This window comes from Arachis ipaensis, chromosome B8 (assembly GCF_059453495.1).
Source record: "Arachis ipaensis isolate K30076 ecotype BB chromosome B8, ASM5945349v1, whole genome shotgun sequence".
NCBI lineage: Eukaryota > Viridiplantae > Streptophyta > Magnoliopsida > Fabales > Fabaceae > Arachis > Arachis ipaensis.
The window spans coordinates 6,773,076-6,797,841 of NC_142443.1; the positions used below are offsets into that span (position 1 = coordinate 6,773,076).

General features: G+C 32.7%; 1 protein-coding gene across 1 annotated transcript; it reads right to left on the reverse strand.

The window, feature by feature from the left end:
* Positions 1-21,417: 21,417 nt before the first annotated feature.
* On the reverse strand, positions 21,418-24,346 carry LOC107610374 (uncharacterized). The gene has a single exon (XM_021108716.2). It carries the CDS (start codon positions 24,295-24,297, stop codon positions 21,418-21,420), a length of 2,880 nt encoding a protein of 959 aa, XP_020964375.1. The 5' UTR covers positions 24,298-24,346.
* Between the last annotated feature and the right edge of the window lie 420 nt (positions 24,347-24,766).

Below are 24,766 nucleotides of genomic sequence, written 5' to 3' on the forward strand. Positions count from 1 at the left end.
TATCAATTATTTTTGGTGCCTTCTGTCTTCTATTTTTTTATTTTGGTTTTAATATTTAGGCCAAATTTTAATTTGATATCTAATATTTTAAATATTTTATTTTAGTTTAAAATAATTTTGTACGAGTTTAATATTATTTCAGTATTAAATTTGATACAAATACTTTGTATTAGAAAAGTGTAATAACCAAAAGTTTTTTGTAATGCTTTTTTTCTCTGTACAAAATATCTCAAACAACTAACCATCAATCATTAGTGCTCCAAAAAAAATTTATGTATTTCATATTTAATTGTTTCAAAATAAAAGATTCTATTACTATTTAAAGTTTTTGTATTATAGTATTGTTATTTAAAGTACTTAATTATGCACTAAAATATTATGTATTTGTTAGAGTATATCAATGTTCTTCTTTTATATTAACCTTTGATTTCTATGTAATATAATCTAATAGTCTATACAAATATGGCATACTCTATAAGTACATAATTATTGTTCTCATTTAAGATATAATTTTTTCAAAGTAAATATTAATTTTTTCAAACTATAATTATGGTGAATATTAATTAGTTCTAATTTTCTTTGAGTTGATTAAAATTTTATAAAAATGTCTTATTGTTATTCTACTACAAGATTATATAAAAAAAATATCTAATTAAAAAGAGAGTAGAAGTTGAGAATAGAAAAGGTCAATTTTTTATTACTTGAACTCAAGATCATTAATTAAGTCCTATTAAAAAGACTTTTAATACCAAATTTGTTAATAATAATCAACTTTTTGTTTTAACATATATCATATTTAAGAAGAAGGAGCGAATATTTTATAAAAAAAATAAATAAATCCATAATTATTTTCTTATCTAATTTTCATAATTTGTATTTTAATAATTTTTGTGTCACCTAAAATTTTTATCAATAATTTAGTTATTTATTTATTTTTTTAGCTTTTTGTGATTTTTCGTCATTTTTATGCGCATTAACAATAGAAAAAACAATTGAAAAAATGTAAACATTACTTAAACTTTAGGATACATAAAATTTATTAATATAAAAAACTCAGAAATAAATAAAGAAAATAATTCATGATATATTTTTTTCAACATTTAGCTCTTCTTTTTAATTGTCATAAATACTAAAAAAAAAAAAAATAAATGCTTCTTAACAATTCGAATATTAAAAGTCTTTATGATCATTAGTAATTAATTCTTCATAATGGTCTAGTGTAATTTTTTTTTAAAGAAATTTAACTATCTTTTATTTTTGTGTTTCTTTAATTTTTTCCTAGGTTTAAGAAGATCAACAGTAATCACCAACAAAGAGTAAAAAGCCAAAGGTCACGACCCACCCTCTCCACCTTTCCCCCGGTCAAAAACAAAAAAGAAACAACGACAATAATATACTTACTGAACCTCCTTCATCTCTCTTTGTATCGTCTCACCTCGCTAAACCCGCAAAGTCTAGCACCGAACTTTTCCATATTCAAAACCCCATATTCTCCTACAGGATACTAAGCTGTCATCATCTGCGGTGGCTCCCAGTGCTTTCAATCCGTCCAACAGACCAGTCTCCCTCGGTGACTCGGCGGATACTTCTTTATCTTCAGGTTTTGACAGATTGAGACAATAAACTTCAGCCAAGTAACAAAGGAGGTGTTGTTAGGGTAAATCCTCAAAAAACTAAAAACCAAGGACCAATTTTAGCTTTTGCCCTAATGGTTGCACTGGTAACTAAGTTTTCTGTTTTGTATTTTTTCTTTTGGGTTTCTTTTCAATTTTGCTAGCTTTCTTTGTCTTTAAACTTTTTTTTTGGGACATGCATGTATTATTCAGTGAAAGTTTAGCTGCAAATTTAAAGGGAAAGAAAGAAACAGTTGATTTTCAGCACATGGCATGTCTCATACTTCCTTGAGCGCAACATCTGATTCTTATCAAGTTGTTTTTGTTTATGCTTTCTGTTAGCATGATTTTAATTTTACATTTAATTTTTTTTTTGTTCTTTACAATGATCAGTTATTTTGCAAAATACTCCAACTATTAATCCCAATTTTATATTCTCAGGTATGGCTTTATTCTTTTAGGTTTTGTAAACTCTTCCTCAACTTAAAAAATATAGTCATTGTTTACATTATTTTATTGATTATTTTAAAATATAAAAAAGGTTTTTTTAAAATCAGTTTTATCATATTTATAATTTTTGAATATTCATTTTGGTCTTTTATATTTTATTATCGATTTAATTTTTCTATATTTTCTTTTTTTCATATCGTTTGTAATGCATGTTCTAATTAACAAACTCATAATTCATGACTTTTTGTTTAAATAATTATTAGTAGTAGTGGTTAGCTTTCTGAAACTTCTGAACATTATAATTAGGATCAGTAAAAATTCAATTTACTAGAATAAATAACGATATTTTTGTTCATCTATTTCTTCTTTTGTTTATGAATGGTTGCTGTTCCTTCTTTATATTTGTTCTTTATGTTTCTGGATTCAATTTTATCACTTATTTTTCTTGAATTTGTTGAAATCTCCTATTAGGGTTTACTTTATTATAATACTCTCTTTTGCAGTAAGAGACAAGATATTTTTGTTGTTATTGAATCTTTATACGAAGTCTCTATATCTGATAAGGCTGAATGGCAATGGATGCTGATAGAGAAGATCCAAACAGGTATGGTGCTGAGCATTAGAGAAGATGTTTTCTTTGCTGCGTTTTCAATTCCATTGAAGTCTCATCTACTTTTTCATTCAATATATTTCAGATTAACTTGTGAAAATTTTAATGTCAATTAAATATCGATGTTATGCCATTTATAATTTTTTTTAATTCTTTCTCAAGTATTTTTCATGTTGTAATTTAATTTTATTGGCTTCTCATTTATATGTAGACCAGATTTCAGAAGTTGACGTAATCTGTAAAATATGTTGTATAGTAGTTTTTCAAAGTGATTTCTTGGATATTTTTCATTAATATAATTTTAATTTGTTACTTTTTTTTTCTTATTTACTTGGTTTCTTGGGTAAAAGTCTCAATCTTAGATTCTAATCATACCATTATGTGCTAATAGGAGATTTTTAGCAACCCAGCAATATTGGCCCAGTGGAAAAGACCTTATTTTTAGATTTCAGCTTTTCAGTAAGCAGGTAACCAAATATATTATGGAATATTATATCATGCATGTTAACCGATTAAAGAGGTGGGTTAGATCTTTAACTTCGAATGGTTTGTTTTTAATTTATATTCAGTTAGTGGTCTTTTCTACTTTCCTCCTCTTGATAGTTTCTTTTCCCTGTTAGATAAGTTTGATTAGCTAAACTCTTAGTTCTTGATCTTTCTAATCTAAAATGGGTGTAGGCTACAACAACTCTAAAAAGATTAGTTTTGATAAATTATCAATGTGAATTCAAAATAAATAATATAATGTTTACTAATCATACATATATTGATACTGACTTTAAAAATTCAGCATTTATTAATACATGAAAAGATGATTCAAAGTTTATGTACATGATTTGGTTTCAGAATCCATCAAGATAACATCAATTTCTTTTTCATTGTTTCTTTCAAAACTTCAGTATTTTTTCCTTGACATTCAAAAAGACCTCATATGTGTTAGTTACTTAGTTACCTATTTTTGTGATGCTCATTATAATGCCAATTCATTTACATGATTATTGTTCTCTTGTGTTGCTCAGTTGGTAATAATGGTAGATTTAAAGGTATATATACCTCTCTTTGCTAAATAATTAGGTAAAATTATGTGAAGCATTTTTAGCATGTTTTGTTACACATAAATTAACTTTAAGAAGAAATTTGAATATAGAGTGAGAGAGCTCTTCCCCCAACTTTTGTTTCAACTCATGGCGAGAGATTAGGGCCAATGTTCTATGTCATTGACGAGCTAGATAATTGTTTAGTGCTGGAGGTGATAAGAAAGAATGATCAGTTGCTCATAACTGACTACTCATTTGAACATATTAGAACTTTCTATTTTATCGATAGAGGGGCATCTGTTCAATTTAGGTATGTCGATTTTGAAATTTTTTTTATTTCATTGTGGAATCACGACAACCAACCCATCCAAGTTCACCTTGATCCTGACTGCTATGTGCCTGAGCTAATGGACCCAGAGACACTTGATAATGTATCAAGAGTATTTCACATAAAGTATACCAGAATTGATGAGGACTCATCAGCTGATGTGATTGTTCTATCTGGGTCTGAACCATCTGATGATCAGTTTTCATCAGATGGTGATGAAAACAATGATCAAGATGGCACACTGGTAGGGGATAATCCGCATAATTCAATAGATTTGTCTAGTGGAAGCACTTTATCATTGGAGGTCAATGAACAAAATAACGTGACAAACGAATTGTCTGATGATAGATAATGCTAAATGTAACTTTTTTCTTTGTGTTTTGGATTTTAAGATCATGGGATAACTTGCTATTTTTTAGTGTGGTGACTAATGTATTTATATTATCCTGAATTAGATACACTCCAGAGGTTTATTATGAAAAGATCATCACAGCTTCGGATCTGGGTCAATCTAGATTGGTAACTTGATCTCAAAAGAGTGATTTCTTTTATTTTTTTTTTCTTGCAAGCTTATTGAATATTCTTCCTAAATCTGTTATTCATTGTGTATGAAAATATTATGTTTATCTTAACTATGAATTATTCGTTGCAGTATTTGGCTTCGAAATTTGCTGCGTATCTTAAACTATCTGGAGATGGTTCGATTTGGACGATCACTGGTCCAGATTCCAATGTAGAGAAGAATGTGTTCTTTTTTCACTTACTGAAAAGTGGAAGAAGAGGTGGAGAATGGAAGTTTGGGGTCGGGTGGAATGAATGTTGTAGAGTATACAATTTAAAGGAGGGGGACATCATTACCTTGAAACTCGGCTCGATAGCTAACCGCCAAATAGAGTTGTCGATTCAGCGATGTTAGGCCTCCTATGTATAACTCTATTTGATAGATATTTTGAATTATATGTTAAGTTGTTTTGGACATATTTTGATTTTTGATTAATGAACAAATTTATATATGTTGTAAATATTTTGTTTTGGTATCAATAGGTATCTTGACGTAATGTGTTTTTAAGATTATACGTAATAGTAAACTACATCTCTGTTGAACTTCTTTTTCCTGTTTTTTAGTGTCTAACAATTGTTATTATATTTTATTATCTTTTATTATCTTAGAAAACATGTTATACTATTTATTGACATATTGAATAATTGTTGTATTCTATTATTTTATTTTAATGTAGTGATAATTTTGTAATTATCCAAATTTAATACAACATATATATTTTTATAGAATACATTTTAGTTATATTCTTAGTATTTTTCTTTTAAAAAGGTTTAAATTTCCTGAACCCCGTGCATTGCACGGGTTATCACGCTAGTAATGGCAATACATTTATAACAATATATAATGACAATACATAAATTTGGTGTCTAAGATTTCTTTTTAGTATTACCCTTTCTAATTAACTTCTTCATTTAATGTTAGTTACTCATTTCTGAAAAAATTCCCATTACTCCACTTAGCCACCTTGACGTAACTTTCACCTCTTATCCATTTTTCTCTTATGATTTCATTTCTTATTAATATTATTGAATACATTCATAGATTTTAAAAATACATTAATCTCATGCCAATATTAGATTTGCTTTTAAACATTTAGATGATAATAATAATAATAATAATAATAATAATAATAATAATAATAATAATAATAATAATAATAATAATAATAATAATAATAATAATAATAATAAGAGTAATTCTCCACATACAAGTGATTTTCCATACAAGTCATACAAGTCATTTATAAACACGCCGTTTCACGTTTTTTTTTGTGCCTCTTCTTCTTCTTCTTCTTCTTCTTCTTCTTCTTCTTCTTCTTCTTCTTCTTCTTCTTCTTCTTCTTCTTCTTCTTTCTCTGTGTCTCTTTTTCTTCTCTTTCTCCCTCTTTTTTTATTGAAATTTCTTCTCCTCTTTTCGTTTTCTCTTTCTCCTTCATCAAAATCACCAGAAAAAACGAAGAAACATTATTCAAGGTACGTTTCTTGCCTTCTCTTTCTCCTTCTTCTTCTTCTTGCTACACGTTCTTCTTCCTCTTCCTGTTCTTCTTCTTCATTTACGTGCTTTTCTCTTTGTTTTCTTTCTTCATTATTTTTGGTTTCCATTATTTTTTAACATCAAGCTCTGAAATTATTTTTGAAGAAGAAGCAGTAGCAGAAGATGAGGAGGAAAAAGAGAAAGAGTTCTGAATTATGCATAAGGTGTACTTCAACGAATTTTGGGTGTATTTCTTAAATTTTTTGGGTGTATTTTTGTAATCCTTTGGATGTATTTCTATAATTCTTTGGGTGTATTGATTTCAAGAAGAAATATACTGTCTCTCCCTATATTGGGTGTATTTCTTAAATTCTTTGGGTGTATTTCTTAAATCCTTCGAGTGTATTTCTGTAATCCTTTGGGTGTATTTCTGTAATCGTTTGGTTTATTTCTGTAACTGTTTGGGTGTATTTCTGTAATCCTTTGGATGTATTTCTATAATCGTTTGGGTGTATTTTTGTAATCGTTCGGGGGAAATTTTTGAAGTTCCATCATCTTCAAAACAATTTCAAAGCTTGATTTCAGAAACCATGAAAATCGAAAAAAACAGAAGGAGATCGAAGGCAAAGAGAGAACGCTTTTCCATACAAATCATACAAGTCATTTATATTCACGCTTCTTCTTCTGCTTCTTCTTTTGTAACGCGTGTGTTAGGCCCAACTTCTTCTTCTTCTGTAATGCGCGTGTTAGGCCCAACTTGTAAGACTTGTAAACAAAAATGACTTGTATGTGTAGCACTCCTATAATAATAATAAAATTGATCCAAATCCAAATAATAGATAGAACGGTGATAATATTAGTGGGTATAAATTATCATTTTTTAAAAAGTTTAATTCTTACTTAATAAACTTTTAATTATTTCCAATATACTATGTTACATATATCTATAATACAGTGTATTATGATTGTTAATTATTCACTTAAAAAATTTACACTATTAATTTAATATTTAAAGTTTTTTTATTATGATACTATTTTAATGTACTCTAAATTTTTATTATATATTTATAATTTTAATAAAAGTCATTCTTAAAATAAATATTAATATTATTTTTTAATTTTTTTTGTCCAGCCAATATTAAATTATTTATATTAAAAAATTTATGTAATTCAAAAAATATTATTTACATATTAAAAATTTATTTTTAAATATTCAAGTATTAGAATTGGTTCAAATAATATACTGAATGATGATAACATTGGTTAGTTGTGTATATATATTCCATTAGTTTGTTAATTTTATCTTTTGAATTATTTTTTATTATGATATTATTTTAATGTATTTTAATTTTTTATTGTATATTTATAATTTTAAAAAGAATTATTCTTAGAAGAAATATTAATTTTATCTCTTAATTTTTTTAGCTCTGACAATATTAAATAATTTATATTAAAATATTTAGATAATTCCAAAATTATTATTTATACTATAATAAAATAACAATATACAAAGAAAACATGAGAGTTTGATGTTTAATTCTTTTTTCTATTCCATGAGTTCTGCTTAGTAGTTATTGTATAAAATATTTATTTTAAAATATTGGTAATTTTTTACTTAATTTATACTGTAAATAATAACATTTTATGTAATTTTATTTTGTTTAATATCTAATAAATTTAGATTCGGATTTTCTTTTATTCTTTTCCAATTGAAATAGTCTCATTGCATGATTGACAACTTTGATTTCTATCATAATAACTATTTTTATCTACTATTTTCTATTTACTATTTTTTATTTTTGTCATAATAACTATTTTTTTATTTTAATAATAATTGTTCCACACAGAGAAGTGCATCCTGAATTGGAAATAGAAGTAAGAAAAATTGAAAAAAGAGTGAAACAAATTAAAAGATAAATTAATAGAGTAAAAGAATTGAAGAAGAAATTACATATGATTTTTTTATAACCGTTATTGAAATAGAGATGAAAATGAGATAGAGAAGATGAGTTATTGTTATGAAAGTGGTTTCTTTATGTAACATAACGGAGAATGTAACAACCGCCCCTTCTAGAAACAAAATTAAATTTAAAGTTTGAAAATCAGTTAGGAGATAAGTTTAGAATTTTGAAATTTTGGATAGGAACTGGTAACCACCCTTAGTTTGAAATTTAAAATATCCCAACCATCCCATCCCCAAATGTATATAAATAGGGGAGCACCCATAGGTAGAAAATCACTTCTCTCAAACACTTATCCTCTCCATTCTCTCTCTACAAAGAAATAACATTCTGTGGGCAAACACAAGAGGCAAGCTCAAAGAAGCGTTAGAAAAGAAGGTAGGGAATTATGTTTTTAAAAATGCTTGGCATGTGTTATGTTCCATTCTTTATTATTATTTTCTTCCATGTTATCACGACATTAATTTTCTCTCACTCACCTTTCATTCATGATGATCATGTCTCTCCACCATGCCATTCACGTCTTCTTGAATCGTTATTATATGTCTCCGTATGATATTCATTCAATTATTTACTATACCCATTTTGTGCTCTTTCATATAATTATGTTGTTAATATTCCCTTTAGGTCGAGAGTACATGCCCTCTTAAGATGCTTATTCAATATCCTATATTATTAAATTAATATTCCCTTAGGGCCAAGAGTACATGCCTTCTTATGTCTTGTTCAACATATAGGTATATGTGTGATCTCTTACGTGGTTATATTATTATTTATAATATTTTAATTCAATTATTTAAATTACCCTATTTTATCATGTGCATCCATGTAACCTATTATACCATTATGTTATCATCATTCCCTTAAAGTCAAGAGTACATGCTTTCTCAAATATTTTATTTAAAAATTTAATCCTATGTGCATCTATGTGATCTCTTCTATCATTATTCCTTTAAAGTCAAGAGTACATATTTTTCTTCAAAATATTTAATATTCTTATAATGTGCACTTATATGATTTTTCCCTTGTGTACGTTTAAAACAACCTAAATGTAAATTGAACTGAGGGAATGATCCTTCGGTAAGGGAAGGTGACCCCAAAGACAAGATATCGATATGATCCTTCGGTAAGGGAAGGTGATCGATCGAGATGATCCTTGGGTAAGGGAAAGTGATCGAAAAACGTTTGGGATAAGAACCTTCGGTAAGGGAAAGGGACTATCCCATCAATTTTATATAATAATATATCTTTTTATATGACTCTCTTCTTGTGTATGTCTAAATAACCTTGATTGTAAATTAAACTGAGGGAATGATCCTTCGATAAGGGAAGGTGACCCCCAAAGACAAGATATCGATATAATCCTTCGGTAAGGGAAGGTGATCGATCGAGATGATCCTTCGGTAAGGGAAGGTGATCGCCAAAACGTTTGGGATAAGAACCTTCGGTAAGGGAAGGGGACTCCCACTTATACCGGTTTGAGCTCAATACCCTCCATATAAGTTATAAATTAAGAAAGAAAGAAGGCGCGAATGAAAGCTTGAGTTCTATGTTTTCCTTAGATTTAATTATGATTATGTTGATGTTATCCTTCTATTTTCCTATATGTTTCCCCTTTCTTTTACACACATGTTTTACAAAAAAAGAAGATGCATATTACATGCCATGTTATACGCTTGTTTTTAAAATCCCGCACGTGGACTGGAGATGGATATGGAGGTGTTACATAGCACTCCTACTGAGACGTTAGGTTCTCACTCCCTTTCTTTTCCCATACTATCTCCAGAGGAATATGGCACAGCGGATAGAGATGACGCAGTGCCCCCTCGAGGGTAACTTCTGAGTATGACCCCTCGAAGCACGCGTGGGTAGTTGCGACCACTACTACCGTGCTCCAAACTATCTACTTAGGTCGAGAACTCGTGGAAGAAGAACCCCAGCTGCCCGTCATAACCTTCCTAGATAGGGACGCTTCAACATCTAGGAAGCGGTCATCCAAGGTGGTACACCTTGAGTCCGACCCCGAGACCGAAGAAGAGAAATCCGACAACCCTGGCCAGAAGGAATACACCATGGAGGAGGACCCAGAGGAGAAGTTGAACCCTTGTGGAGGCCCAAAGGTGGAATACGTATCCTACTCCCCCATTTCGGCACCCCGTCGAGTTTTAGTTCATCCCATGCAACGGAACCAGGTCTTCACTGCGCGAAAGGGTGTTGGAGGGAGACCCCTGGTACCTCGATTCGTGAATAACTAAAGACTCCTGATCAAGGATAGGATAGGATGCAAGTAGGGGAGCCTCTTCAACGAGATTAGTTTAGGACGTAGTTAGCTTCTTTTCCTGTTTTAGTTCCCTATAAGTATTTTGAAACGTACTCATGGTTAAGATGTTTATTTCACTCTAATTCAAAATTCCAACGTTTTAGCGCTACTCATTTTCCGCTCTACACGTATTTACTCCTGCCTCGCGTAACGATTAAGTCATTCTTTTTCTTGGATCAAGTATGGCACCTTATTTTAAAAACCTCCACGATAGTATAAGAACTTAGGGTGTTACATTATTGGTATCAGAGCAAAGTCGATCCTAGGAGATATGACTAATGAAGCCTCTTCCTATGGTTATCCATAAAAAGGGAATGTCCAGCAGTTCCCCCACCCTCTGCCGATGCACCCCAACGTCAAGGACGAGTCTTTGCCCTCAGCAGGTCTGTCAGAGGGTGTGCATCCTCATTTCAGGTAGATCATACCTTGCTAACCTAGTGTGCCTCCCTTTAGTAGGATTAGACATCATCCTAGGAATGGACTGGCTCAACGAAAACCGAATCTTGTTAGATTGTTTTGAGAGAAAAGCCATCTTCCCTTCTCAATCCATACGAGACACACGTGACCTTCCAAGATCCTCCGAAGACACCAGTACGAGGCAAGAATATGCCTTGCTAAATTCGGTAAAAGCAGACTCCCATCAGGAGTTCTGTGAGATACCAGTAGTACACGACTTTTCAGATGTCTTTCCCGAAGATATACCCTCGTTTCCCCCAACACGAGAGGTTGAGTTCTCCATAGAATTGATATCTGGGACAGGGCCAATCTCCAGAGCCCCTTACCGGATGGCTCCAGTGGAGCTCACTGAACTGAAGAACCAACTAGAGGAGCTGCTGCAAAAAGGATGCATCAGACCAAGCGCCTCTCCCTGGGGAGCTCCAGTATTGTTTGTGAAGAAAAAGGACGGCAGCATGCGTCTCTGCGTGGACTATAGGCAAACTCAACAAAATCACGGTGAAGAACAAGTATCCCCTCCCAAGAATAGATGACTTAATGGACCAACTACAAGGTGCAACAGTGTTCTCAAGAATCGACCTGAGATCAGAGTATCATCAAATAAGGGTAAGAGAGGAAGACATTCCAAAGACAGCATTTCAAACGAGTTCACAGTAATGTCTTTTGGGTTGACCAATGCCCCCGCCGTCTTTATGGACTACATGAATAGAATTTTTTGACCTTACCTCGACAGTTTCGTGGTGGTATTCATAGATGATATTTTGATTTTCTCCAAGACAGAAGAAGAACACAGGGAGCACTTGCGTGTAATACTGGGAATCCTTCGAGAGAAAAAGTTGTACGCAAAACTATCCAAGTGTAAGTTTTGGATGAAGGAGGTACAATTTCTTGGACACATGGTTTCCGGCGACGGAATATCAGTGGATCCCAGTAAGATAGACTCGGTACTAAACTGGGAAAGGCCGACGTCAGTCACAGAAATAAGGAGTTTTTTTAGGATTGGCGGGCTACTATAGAAGGTTCATAAGAGGGTTTTCTCAACTAGCCCTGCCGTTAACCCGTTTAACCAGGAAGGATACCCCGTTTGCTTGGACGCCAGACTGCGAAAGAAGCTTCCAAGAGTTAAAGTGTCGCTTGACATCCGCCCCAGTACTAGCCTTACCTAACCCCGACATGGCCTTCGAAGTTTACTGCGACGCCTCAGGACAAGGATTGGGTTGCGTACTAATGCAATGCAAAAAGGTAGTGGTGTATGCGTCAAGACAACTGAAGACCCACGAAGCCAACTATCCAACTCACGACCTCGAACTAGCCGCGATAGTATTTGCGCTAAAGACATGGAGGCATCATTTGTACGGAGCTAGGGTTTCAAGTATTCTCCGATCATAAGAGCTTAAAGTACCTGTTCGACCAGAAGGAACTCAACATGCGACAAAGGAGGTGGATGGAGTTTCTTAAAGATTATGACTTTGTTCTAAATTACCACCCAGGAAAGGCTAACTTGGTGGCTGACGCTCTGAGTCGGAAGGTACTCAAGGCATCATGGCTGATGATAAAAGAGGCAGATTTGATAAGGAATTTCAGAGACATGAACTTACAAGTCACCCTCGCTCCAAAAAGCATACGTCTGAACCACCTAACAGTGGCAAGTCAATTCAAAGAACAAATAACTAAGGCACAGAGTTCTGACCCCAACTTTCAAGAAACCCTGCGCCTTGTCAAAGAAGGAAGATTGAAGGGCTTCACCGAAGGAGAGGACAAGGTATGGAGATACCAAGGTTGAATCTGTGTCCCAAGGGAAGGAGACCTTCAAAGCAAGATTACGGAAGAAGCCCACAGAGGAGATTTTACTATTCATCCTGGCATGACGAAGATGTACCATGATTTGAAGAAGATGTTCTGGTGGCCAGGGATGAAAAAGGATTTAGCCACGATCGTGAATAAATGCCTGGTTTGTCAGAAGGTAAAAATCGAACATCAGAAACCATCAGGGGTATTGCAACCCCTTGGCATCCCGAAGTGGAAATGGGAAGACATATCGATGGATTTCGTCATGGGACTACCCCGTACTCAAGCAGGGCGTGACGCTATATGGGTCATCGTGGACCGGCTTACAAAGACTGCCCATTTTCTACCAGTTAAGGCGACCGACTCATTGGAAAGACTAGCCACGCTATATATCAGAGAGATCGTGAGGTTACATGGGGTACCAATGACCATAGTCTCGGATAGAGATCCAAGATTCACCTCGAGGTTTTGGAACGCATTGCAGAAGGCATTCGGGACGAAATTGTGCCTAAGCACGTCATACCACCCACAAACAGATGGACAAACGGAGAGGACCATCCAGACGTTGGAAGACATGTTACGAGCTTGTGTCCTAGACAGACCAGGAAAGTGGGAGAGTCACCTACCACTGATCGAGTTTGCTTATAACAACAGTTACCATGGTAGCATCGGGATGGCACCATATGAGGCACTGTACGGGCAAAGATGCCAATCTCCTTTATGCTGGTACGGGCCAGAAGAGAAAGGCTACTTAGGACTGGAGTTAGTAAGACAGACCACGGAAGATATCAAGAGGATAAGAGAAAGAATGCGCACCGCCCAAAGTCGACAAAAGAGTTATGCAGATCAACGAAGGAAACCCCTCGAATTTCAGGAAGGCGATCACGTATTCCTAAAAATCACCCCCACCACCGGGGTAGGGAGGGCTCTTAAGGTACAAAAACTAAGCCCCCGGTGCCTGGGTCCATTCCAAATCCTCCGGCGTATAGGAAAGTCGGCATACCATCTTGCCCTACCACCAAATCTATCAAGACTACATGACGTGTTTCATGTGTCCCAACTCCGAAAATACCAGCACGATCCAAGCCATGTGTTGCAGCAAGAGGATGTAACACTCAAGGACGACCTGACTTTTGAACTACCAGCCATAGAGATTGTAGACAGAAGTACGAAGCAACTAAGGAGCAAGACGATACGACTGGTAAAGGTGGCATGGGGTAGCGGCAATTCCAGAGACTACACATGGGAAAAAGAGGCAGACATGAGACAGAAGCTCCCGGACTTATTTACAGGTAACAATCGTGGTGAGAATCTCCTTTTCTCCCCAACAGTAAGAAAATTTCAGTAGGACCCCTAAGTTAGTTAAACGACCCTTATCGACCAAGTTCAGACATGGAATTTGGGGACAAATTCTTTTCTTATGGGGGTGATAATGTAACAACCGCCCCTTCTAGAAACAAAATTAAATTTAAAGTTTGAAAATCAGTTAGGAGATAAGTTTAGAATTTTGAAATTTTGGATAGGAACCTGGTAACCACCCTCAGTTTGAAATTTAAAATATCCCAACCACCTCATCCCCAAATGTATATAAATAGGGGAGCACCCATAGGTAGAAAATTACGTCTCTCAAACACTTATCCTCTCCCTTCTCTCTCTACAAAGAAAAAACATTCTGTGGGCAAACACAAGAGGCAAGCTCAAAGAAGCGTTAGAAAAGAAGGTAGGGAATTATGTTTTTAAAAACGCTTGGCATGTGTTATGTTCCATTTTTTATTATTATTTTCTTCCATGTTATCACGACATTAATTTTCTCTCACTCACCTTTCATTCATGATGATCATGTCTCTCCACCATGCCATTCACGTCTTCTTGAATCGTTATTATATGTTTCCGTATGATATTCATTCAATTATTTACTATACCCATTTTGTGCTCTTTCATATAATTATGTTGTTAATATTCCCTTTAGGTCGAGAGTACATGCCCTCTTAAGATGCTTATTCAATATCCTATATTATTAAATTAATATTCCCTTAGGGCCAAGAGTACATGCCTTCTTATGTCTTGTTCAACATATAGGTATATGTGTGATCTCTTACGTGGTTATATTATTATTTATAATATTTTAATTCAATTATTTAAATTACCCTATTTCATCATGTGCATCCATGTAACCTATTATACCATTATGTTATCATCATTCCCTTAAAGTCAAGAGTACATGCTTTCTCAAATATTTTATTTAAAAATTTAATCCTATGTGCATCTATGTGATCTCTTCTATCATTATTCCTTTAAAGTCAAGAGTACATGTTTTTTTTCAAAATATTTAATATTCTTATAATGTGCACTTATATGATTTTTCCCTTGTGTACGTTTAAAACAACCTAAATGTAAATTGAACTGAGGGAATGATCCTTCGGTAAGGGAAGGTGACCCCCAAAGACAAGATATCGATATGATCCTTCGGTAAGGGAAGGTGATCGATCGAGATGATCCTTTGGTAAGGGAAGGTGATCGAAAAACGTTTGGGATAAGAACCTTCGGTAAGGGAAGGGGACTATCCCATCAATTTTATATAATAATATATCTTTTTATATGACTCTCTTCTTGTGTATGTCTAAATAACCTTGATTGTAAATTAAACTGAGGGAATGATCCTTCGGTAAGGGAAGGTGACCCTAAAGACAAGATATCGATATGATCCTTCGCTAAGGGAAGCTGATCGATCGAGATGATCCTTCGGTAAGGGAAGGTGATCGCCAAAACGTTTGGGATAAGAACCTTCGGTAAGGGAAGGGGACTCCCACTTATACCGGTTTGAGCTCAATACCCTCCATATAAGTTATAAATTAAGAAAGAAAGAAGGCACGAATGAAAGCTTGAGTTCTATGTTTTCCTTAGATTTAATTATGATTATGTTGATGTTATCCTTCTATTTTCCTATATGTTTCCCCTTTCTTTTACACACATGTTTTACAAAAAAAGAAGATGCATATTACATGCCATGTTATACGCTTGTTTTTAAAATCCCGCACGTGGTCTGGAGATGGATATGGAGGTGTTACATAGCACTCCTACTGAGACGTTAGGTTCTCACTCCCTTTCTTTTCCCATACTATCTCCAGAGGAACATGGCACAGCGGATAGAGACGACGCAGTGCCCCCTCGAGGGTAACTTCTGAGTATGACCCCTCGAAGCACGCGTGGGTAGTTGCGACCACTACTACCGTGCTCCAAACTATCTACTTAGGTCGAGAACTCGTGGAAGAAGAACCCCAGCTGCCCGTCATAACCTTCCTAGATAGGGACGCTTCAACATCTAGGAAGCGGTCATCCAAGGTGGTACACCTTGAGTCCGACCCCGAGACCGAAGAAGAGAAATCCGACAACCCTGGCCAGAAGGAAGACACCATGGAGGAGGACCCAGAGGAGAAGTTGAACCCTTGTGGAGGCCCAAAGGTGGAATACGTGCCCTACTCCCCATTTCGGCACCCCGTCGAGTTTTTGTTCATCCCACGCAACGGAACCAGGTCTTCACTGCGCGAAAGGGTGTTGGAGGGAGACCCTTGGTACCTCAATTCGTGAATAACTAAAGACTCCTGATCAAGGATAGGATAGGATGCAAGTAGGGGAGCCTCTTCGACGAGATTAGTTTAGGACGTAGTTAGCTTCTTTTCCTGTTTTAGTTCCCTATAAGTATTTTGAAATGTACTCATGGTTAAGATGTTTATTTCACTCTAATTCAAAATTCCAACGTTTTAGTGCTACTCGTTTTCCGCTCTACACGTATTTACTCCTGCCTCGCGTAACGATTAAGTCATTCTTTTTCTTGGATCAAGTGTGGCACCTTATTTTAAAAACCTCCACGATAGTATAAGAACTTAGGGTGTTACAGAGAAGTTCTGTCATAAAAGATAATATTAAAACTTAAATTTGAACACTAAAATTTTAAAGTGAGTTATGCTCTGTAAATTATGTCAATCACTCTTCTTACAATAGTAGCTATGGTATTAAATATTTATTTATTTATTTTTAAAAATCTAATTTTTTAATTCTAAAAGTATTGATATTTTCTTATTTAATTTATAGTGTTAATAATATTTTATTTTATTTAATACCTAATAAATTTAGATTTGATTTTTTTTCACAAGGTTGAATTGAAACAGTGCTATTGTACCATTGACAATTTTAATTTTTGTTATAATAATTATTTTTTTTACTATAAGGTTACAGATTAAATATTTTTAATTTAATTTATACTGTAAATAATAATATTTTATTTCATTGGTTACCCGATAAATTAAAAGAGATATAAGAATTTGATGTCCAATTATTTTTTTCATTTTACTTCTATCACTATAACCCAAAACAACCGATACAATTGTCATTATTTCTACCATTATAAGAACAGTCCAAAATAACCCATATGTAGTTATCATTATTTCTACTATCATAAGAACAGTTTGTTCGTATTATTTCATATATATTGTTTCGTACTCTTTTATTATATTATTATCGTTATTTTTTTATTTTTATTATCACTCTTTTTTTATTTTTTCTATTTATATTGGTATGGACATTTATTATAAAAATAAAATTTTCAAAACCAATAAAAGGTAAAAGTATATCTTAGTTGGGATGTATTATTATTTAATGCTAAAGTAATATACAAAATACTATTAAGATATATTGTGATACATATATACAATAAATTATAGAAAGAAGGATTCTAACCGGTATAGAGTATATGAAAGGATGATCAATTCATTGTATCAATGAGACCAATAAACAATAAACTAAGTATTACTATATTAATGACAATGACAATTGTATTGATTATACGTATTTTTATTTTAGAGTAATTCTTGGCATACAAGCGATTAAGGCTTGTAAGCCTTACAAGTTCAATTAAAACTAACGCTCAAAACACGCTTCGAACCATTCTTCTTCCTCTTCGTCTTCTCTTTCTTCTTTTCTTTCGTTTCTTGCCTTCTCTTTCTCCTTCTTCTTCTTCTTACTGCACGTTCTTCTTCCTCTTACTCTTCTTCTTCTCCTTTTCTTTCGTTTCTGCACGTTCTTATTCATCGTCTTCCTCTTCTTCTTCATTTACGTTCTTTCTCTCTGTTTTATCTTTTTTTTTTTCGATTTTTCATGGTGAAATCGTTTTTGAAGTAGAAGAAGCAGTAGAAGATGAGGAGGAGAAAGAGAAAGAGTTCTGAATTATGCATAAGATGTATTTTAACAAATTTTGGGTGTATTTCTTTAAATCCTTTGGGTGTATTTTCTGTAATCCTTTGGGTGTATTTCTATAATCGTTTGGGTAAATTCCTGTAACCGTTTGAGTGTATTTCTGTAATTATTTTGGGTGAACTTCTGTAATCGTTTGGGTGTATTTCTGAAATTCCATTATCTTCAAAAAGATTACAGAAATACACCCAAAGGATTACGAAAAATACACCCAAAGTATTTAAGAAATACACCCAAAATTCGTTGCATAATTCAGAACTCTTTCTCTTTCTCCTCATCTTCTGCTGCTTCTTCTTCTTCAAAACGATTTCAAAGCTTGATTTCAGAAACTATGAAAATCGAAAAAAAAAAACGAAGAAGAAGAAGAAGAAGAGGAAGAGGAAGAGAAGAAGAAGAAGAAGAAGAAGAGGAAGAGGAAGAGGAAGAGGAAGAGGAAGAAGAAGAAGAACCGTTCTGAGTGTAGCGCTTTGAAAATAGGAAACGTTGAATAACGCATTAAAAGGCCTAGTAACTTGTAAGTCAAAAAGACTTGTATGTGTAGCACTCCTCTTTATTTTAATATTAATAATTAAATGTGATATTAAGCCAATGAGTTATAGCTCAAATGGTATAGTCTCTCATACTCAATTAAAAGGTTACGGTTTCATCAGAAAGATAGAGAAATATTGAATAAAAAGTAATGAAATAAATTTTTATTATATAATAATAATACTATCTATTTAGACGTATATACTAATTATGTTAAAAATTTAATTTTTTTTAGCCATAAACTCAGAAGTGCACAACTAGCTCATTTTGGTAACAAACAATAATATAAATTCCTAATAAATAAATGTAATGTCATTTAATTTATATTTTGTCATATATAAACTAAGACTAATGTCATTTTTTTTTTGTCTTTTCAAAAGATTCGGTGCAAAACAAGATATCTCATCAATTCTACATATTTTAATTGAATTAATTGAATTCGTTCCTATAATAAGGAATCAATTTAATTGAATAATCTTAAATCATTTATATAATTATTTTTATGGTAAAAAAATGTGACAAATTTTCAAGACTCAAAAAATTATTAATACGAAGATGTATGATAAATGACGAAATTTTTTCTCAGATACACAATTTTTATATTCTCCTATTTTATTTATTAATTATTCTTATAGTTTGATAGAGGAATGCTAGGGGGCCAACAACTTTTGTGATTTGTAGCTATCAAATAGCCATCAATAATGGTTTTAATAGTGTGATATTTTATCTAATGGCTCACTTTTCTTTGCTGGTTACATGCTGGCCAGAATTTAACAAAGTTGCTGACCCCCTAGACTTTTACAGTTTGATATTCAAAAACAAAAAAGACAAGCATTCTCATTTCTTTTGTTTTTTCACTATTTATAGGAAAATTAAGCCTCTTCAGATCTAAATTCACATTTTGACCTACCACTTAAAAAAAAGGAAGACAAATATTAATATCCACAACATTTAAATAGAATTATCTTTTGTAAATAATTAACATATATTTTGATTTATATATACTCTTTTTTGAATCAGGATAATATTATTATCATTATTTTTTTAACTATGTTTTTTCTGATAATATATATATCTCTTGATTTGGTGCTTTTATAATTTAATATTTTAAAAAAAAATTTATAGTAATTTTAAGGTAAAAAAATATGATATAAATAAGGTCACGTCAATATTAAAATAATAATAAAAATATTTATCTAATAAATTTAAAAAATAAATAATATATTAACAAAAGAAGAATATTTTTTTAAAAAATAATAGAAAAGCGGCTCAACAGACAACATAGTACCTGTTGAGCCGCTAATATAAATAATAGAGGAGTATCATAAAATTAACAAATTTTATAATTTGTAATCATCATTAATATTTTTAATAGTATAAAATTATATTTAATAGTATTATTCACTTTTCGGTTAAATGTTAGATCAGATTTTACTCATTTTAATAAAATATTGGTCCTAAATTTTCTTTAAATAGTAACTAACCTTCTACGTGCCACATCAGCAGCAATGATAACTGACTCAGCACCACATCAGCAATATCTCTAACCAACTAATGACTGTAATTAACCAACTAGGGCCAGCAGCACTGGATCGTTGATATACAAACTCCTCAATCGTATCAGGTTGAAAATTCAATCCGTAAATTTTTTTTTTTGGGTTTTCATCCCTCAACGTACATTACACTAGAGCTACGTACTCTATGTTGTGAAATAAAAGATATATATAATAGAGATGTATAAATAAAAGACTCTAATATTAAAATAATTAGTTCAATAATAATTTATATATATATATATAATAATATTATATGTTGTAATGTGTATATATATACAAAGATAGAAAGGAGTATTAAAAATAAAGAGAGAGAGAATCGTATTTGTTTATTGTTACAATCTCAATATAATAAAGATGATTAATATTGCTATTAATATTATATGTAAAGAGTAATAGAAAATAGAATTTAAAATACTTATAAAATAAAAGAAGAGAAAGAACTGTAGTAGAAATATAAAGAGAAGAGTATTTGATTGTAACATAAAGAGAGAGTATTTGATTTTATTATTGTTGTGTATATTCTTTTGCCTCAGATCATGCTTTTATAGGCAAAGAGAAGTTTACTTTTCAAACTACATTTATTTCTTTCATCCTAAGAACTTGTTCTCTTCAACGTAGAAAATGGGTTGCTCATTAAATGGACATCCATTCTTATCCTTTCCTAGTCACAACACTCTATATAATTTTTGAGAATGCTAATTAAGAAATTAATTTAGTGTGTTTCGAAAAGTAATTCCCCGGATTTACACTATTACTTTCTCTGTTCATGTGTATATTAATTAAGAAAAAAAAATACAAAATTTGTTATAAAACTTAGTTATAGTAGTTTAAATATATTATATATTATTATTTATTGCGCTTAATATTATGTGGAGTGTGAAGATAAAAAAAGTGTTTAGTATATAAATATTACATTCAAATAAATGCGAGTGATTTACTTGTTTTGTTTAAATGATATTATGTATGTTTTACACTTATTGTTATATTATGTTTTTTTGGTTTGTTCTGTACTTTTGTTTGTTTGGCTTCTTAATATTTTCAAAACAAAAATCTAAAATAAGTAGATTTGTAAAATTAGAAAGTAAAAAAAATTAATCTATATAAAATTTTGTAATTTCAATTATATGTAACTTTTATTATTTTGATTTTACACGTTGAGTAGTGTTTTGTTTTATTTTATTATTAACTTTTTTTTTTATTTTAAAAGCGTTTAATCCTTAGCAAAATTATATTAAATAATTTATTATGTATAAAAATTAATTAATAACAGACAAAAACCAAATCGTTCACCACTCCCACACTAAGGGACCTATTGCACAAAATAATTCATTTCATCATTTGATGAGAACCAAAATAAAGTGGTAATGAATATGTTTTATTATTTCCCCAACAGATTTAAACACATAGATATTAGTCTTCATCAGGCTTTATTTTACAGACACGTTAATAAAAAGGAAAATAAAATAATTATGCTAATTCATGCTTCTATGATCTTGCATGCACTCTGTTTTTTCTTTTATTTTTCTTTCTCACGCTCTTATTTGATATACGGATACCTAAAAATCTTGCAAGCCATTGTGGGTTTCCAGTGTAAAAAAAGTAACATCCTAAGAGCACTCCAACCACCACTCCACATGCATATCCCACTGCAACAGGTTTCCAGCCAAATCCAAATGTTTCTTCATCCTCAAATGTCAAAGATGATGAGGTACGTTCATTGTCCTCATTGCCACTGCATGATTTTGACAAAGGAAATCCACACAGCATTTCATTTCCTCCATATGAATCATTTTGGAATGTGTTGAATTGGCCACCTGTAGGTATAGCTCCCTCTAATTGATTTTGTGAAACATTTAAGACCGACAGAAAATTCAAATTTGTCAAGGCCAAAGGAATCTCACCTCTAATCTGATTCCATGAGAGGTCCAGCCATTCCAAATTTCTCAAGTTACCCAAAGTTTGTGGAATAGTGCCACTGATTCTATTATGTGAGAGATTGAGCCCTTTGAGAGAATCTATTTCTCCAATTATTTGTGGAATTTCGCCCTCAAGTAAGTTATTTGACAAGTCTATGGTTGTAAAAGTCATCAATATTTTCACTAGTTCCACCGGCTGATCTTTCATGTTGACCACTATTGAAGCAAAATATGATCGATAGCCGGAAGAATTGGCACTCATATATTGCAACCCAGTTTGAGTGTAATTGACATTCATCATTCCTTGAAAGTTCTTCAAGAATGATATTGGCAAGGACCCACTAAAATAGTTGTTGGAGACATCAAAAACTCTCAACTTTGGAAATGCATGTGCATCTCTAATGTTGGAGGAGTTGCTGAAGGTACCATAAAATTTATTTGCTCGTAAAATGAGTACCTGTAGCTCTTGAAGCAATCCTAGCCAACTAGGAAATGTGTCCTCTATGCTATTTTCTCCAACGTCCAGAACTTGTAGTTTTGTGCAGTGGGCCAGGGATTTGGGTAATGCTCCCTCCAAGAAGTTGCCATTCAGTTTTATAGTATCTAAGACATTACCTTTAGGGAAGATTCTTGGTAAGGTTCCACAAAGGTTGTTCATATGCAAGTCCAAAACTGTCAGAGAGGGTAAGGTTCCCAAACATTGTGGAATTATTCCTGCCAGGTTGTTGTGAGACAAGTTGAGAATTTTAAGAGAGCTTGTATTGAATGTTTCACAGTCAATTGGAATGCGTCCACTCAAGTTATTCTTGGATAAATCAAGGAAGATGAGATTAGCCAATCTGGAAAAGCTGAAGATGCTGCCTGACAAGTTATTGGAGAACACAGAAAAGTATTTTAAACCAGTTAGTTGAGCTATGCTGTTCGGCAACTCTCCCTCCAAATTATTTTTCTCCACATCAAAGTAGAACAGTGACTTGAGGTTTCCTATTTCTCTGGGAATGGTTCCAGTGATCTCATTCATGAAAAGATCTATCAATTCAATGTTTGTAAGATTCAAAATTGTTGAGGGAATTGTACCAGAGAAGTTGTTTTCAGAAAAGTCTAAACTTATCATTTCCCTCATGCTTCCAATCTCTTTAGGAATGGGACCAGAAAATTCATTGCTGTACAAAAAGAGGTACTGGATTTTCTTGAACAGACCAATTTCTGGAGGGACCTTTCCTGTCAACAAGTTTTGTTGGAGTTGCAGACTTATCAACTCAGTCCAATTAGAAATTAGTGAGGCAGAGAGTTGACCAGAAATGGAATTATATGATAATCCCAATTCAGAGAGCTTGGTCAAGTTAGATAATGAGAAAGGCAAAGGACCTGATAGATTATTGCCTGATAAATCAAGGCAGGTTAGATGAATGCATGAGCCTAGTTCCAAAGGAATTGAAGAGTTTAAAAAATTCCCTCCCAGATCAAGATGTCTTAACTGCATGAGTTGGTCTAGGGATGATGGAATTTCCCCGCGGGCTGAAATGTTACGCAAATCAAGAATTTGAAGCCCAGCTATGAATCCTATTTCCATGGGAATAGGACCAGTGAAGTTGTTGTCACCCATACCAAGCTCTTTGAGGTTTGAGAGCTTGGACAAGTTGGACGACAATGGTCCTTCCATCCCACAACCTGTGAGGTTCAGGTATTGAAGCTTGGCCAAATTGGTATACAATGATTCTGGTATTGTGCCATTAAAATAGTTCAGAGAGAGGTCTAGGAACGACAAGTTGTGGCACTTGAGTATGAAACTTGGGAATTCGGGAGTGAATGAATTGTAAGACAAGTCAAGGTGTGTTAAGGAAGGCATGCATGAATAGTCAGACCAGTGAGGAGGAGATGCAAAGTAGTTTAATCCAAAGTCAAGGTACCATACCTTTGGGAGACTGGTGAGCTGATAGGGAATAGCACCATTGAAACTGTTGTTGTAGAAGCTGAGATATTGGAGTTCCCTTAAATGTCCTATCTCATAAGGCACTGTCCCTGAAAAGTTGTTGCTTCCAAAGTCCAAGAAAATGAGTTTGGAGAGGCTGCCAATTTGAGGTGGTATTGACCCAATAAAGCTGTTATAGTTGAGGTCAAGGTGAGTGAGGTTTGGTAGGGAAGCAAAATCGAAGCCATGAAGGGTGCCACTGAGATTGAAACCAGAAAGGTATATCTCTGAGACAGTTGTGTTTGTTGTTTTGTCGCAAACAACGGCATCCCAAGTACTGCAAAGGTTGTGAATATTGGAGAGGGACCATGAATTGAGAAAAGGAGTGTATAGTAGGCTGTTTTTCCATTTCACAAGGACTTCAGCTTTTGTTGTTGGAGAAGCTGTGATTTTACATGAAAGCAAGAACATCAATACTAACAATATGTGAAAGAGAACATGATTGAGAACACAATGTATTCCTTCAAAAGTTGCCATGTCTCACCGGCCTCTCTTTGTTTAAAGCTTTACTTTGAATGGGTTGTAATGCTGGTTAGCTTTGCTCCCTTATATTTACCATATAATCACCATTATTTATATTAAGATTAAGACTAAGACTAGTCTCGGTAAGCTTATTTCTTTTTTGTACATAATAAAATAGCTATATAGTGTGGAGTGTGGACTATTTGATCCCCACACGCTGTTTGTTATGTCATTATTGGATTATAAATTCATAATACTAGAGTGAAACACATATGATGTGTGTAGAAATAAATTTATTATATTATATAGTATATTTTAATAAGTGTTATATTATTTAGAAATTGATTAGATAATATGTAAACTAAGGTTAAATTTAAATTGTTTTATATTACAAATATTTTGTAGAATATTTATTTGATAATTTATATATAATTTTATATAATTATTTAACTTAAATATAATATAAATTAAAATATAATTTATT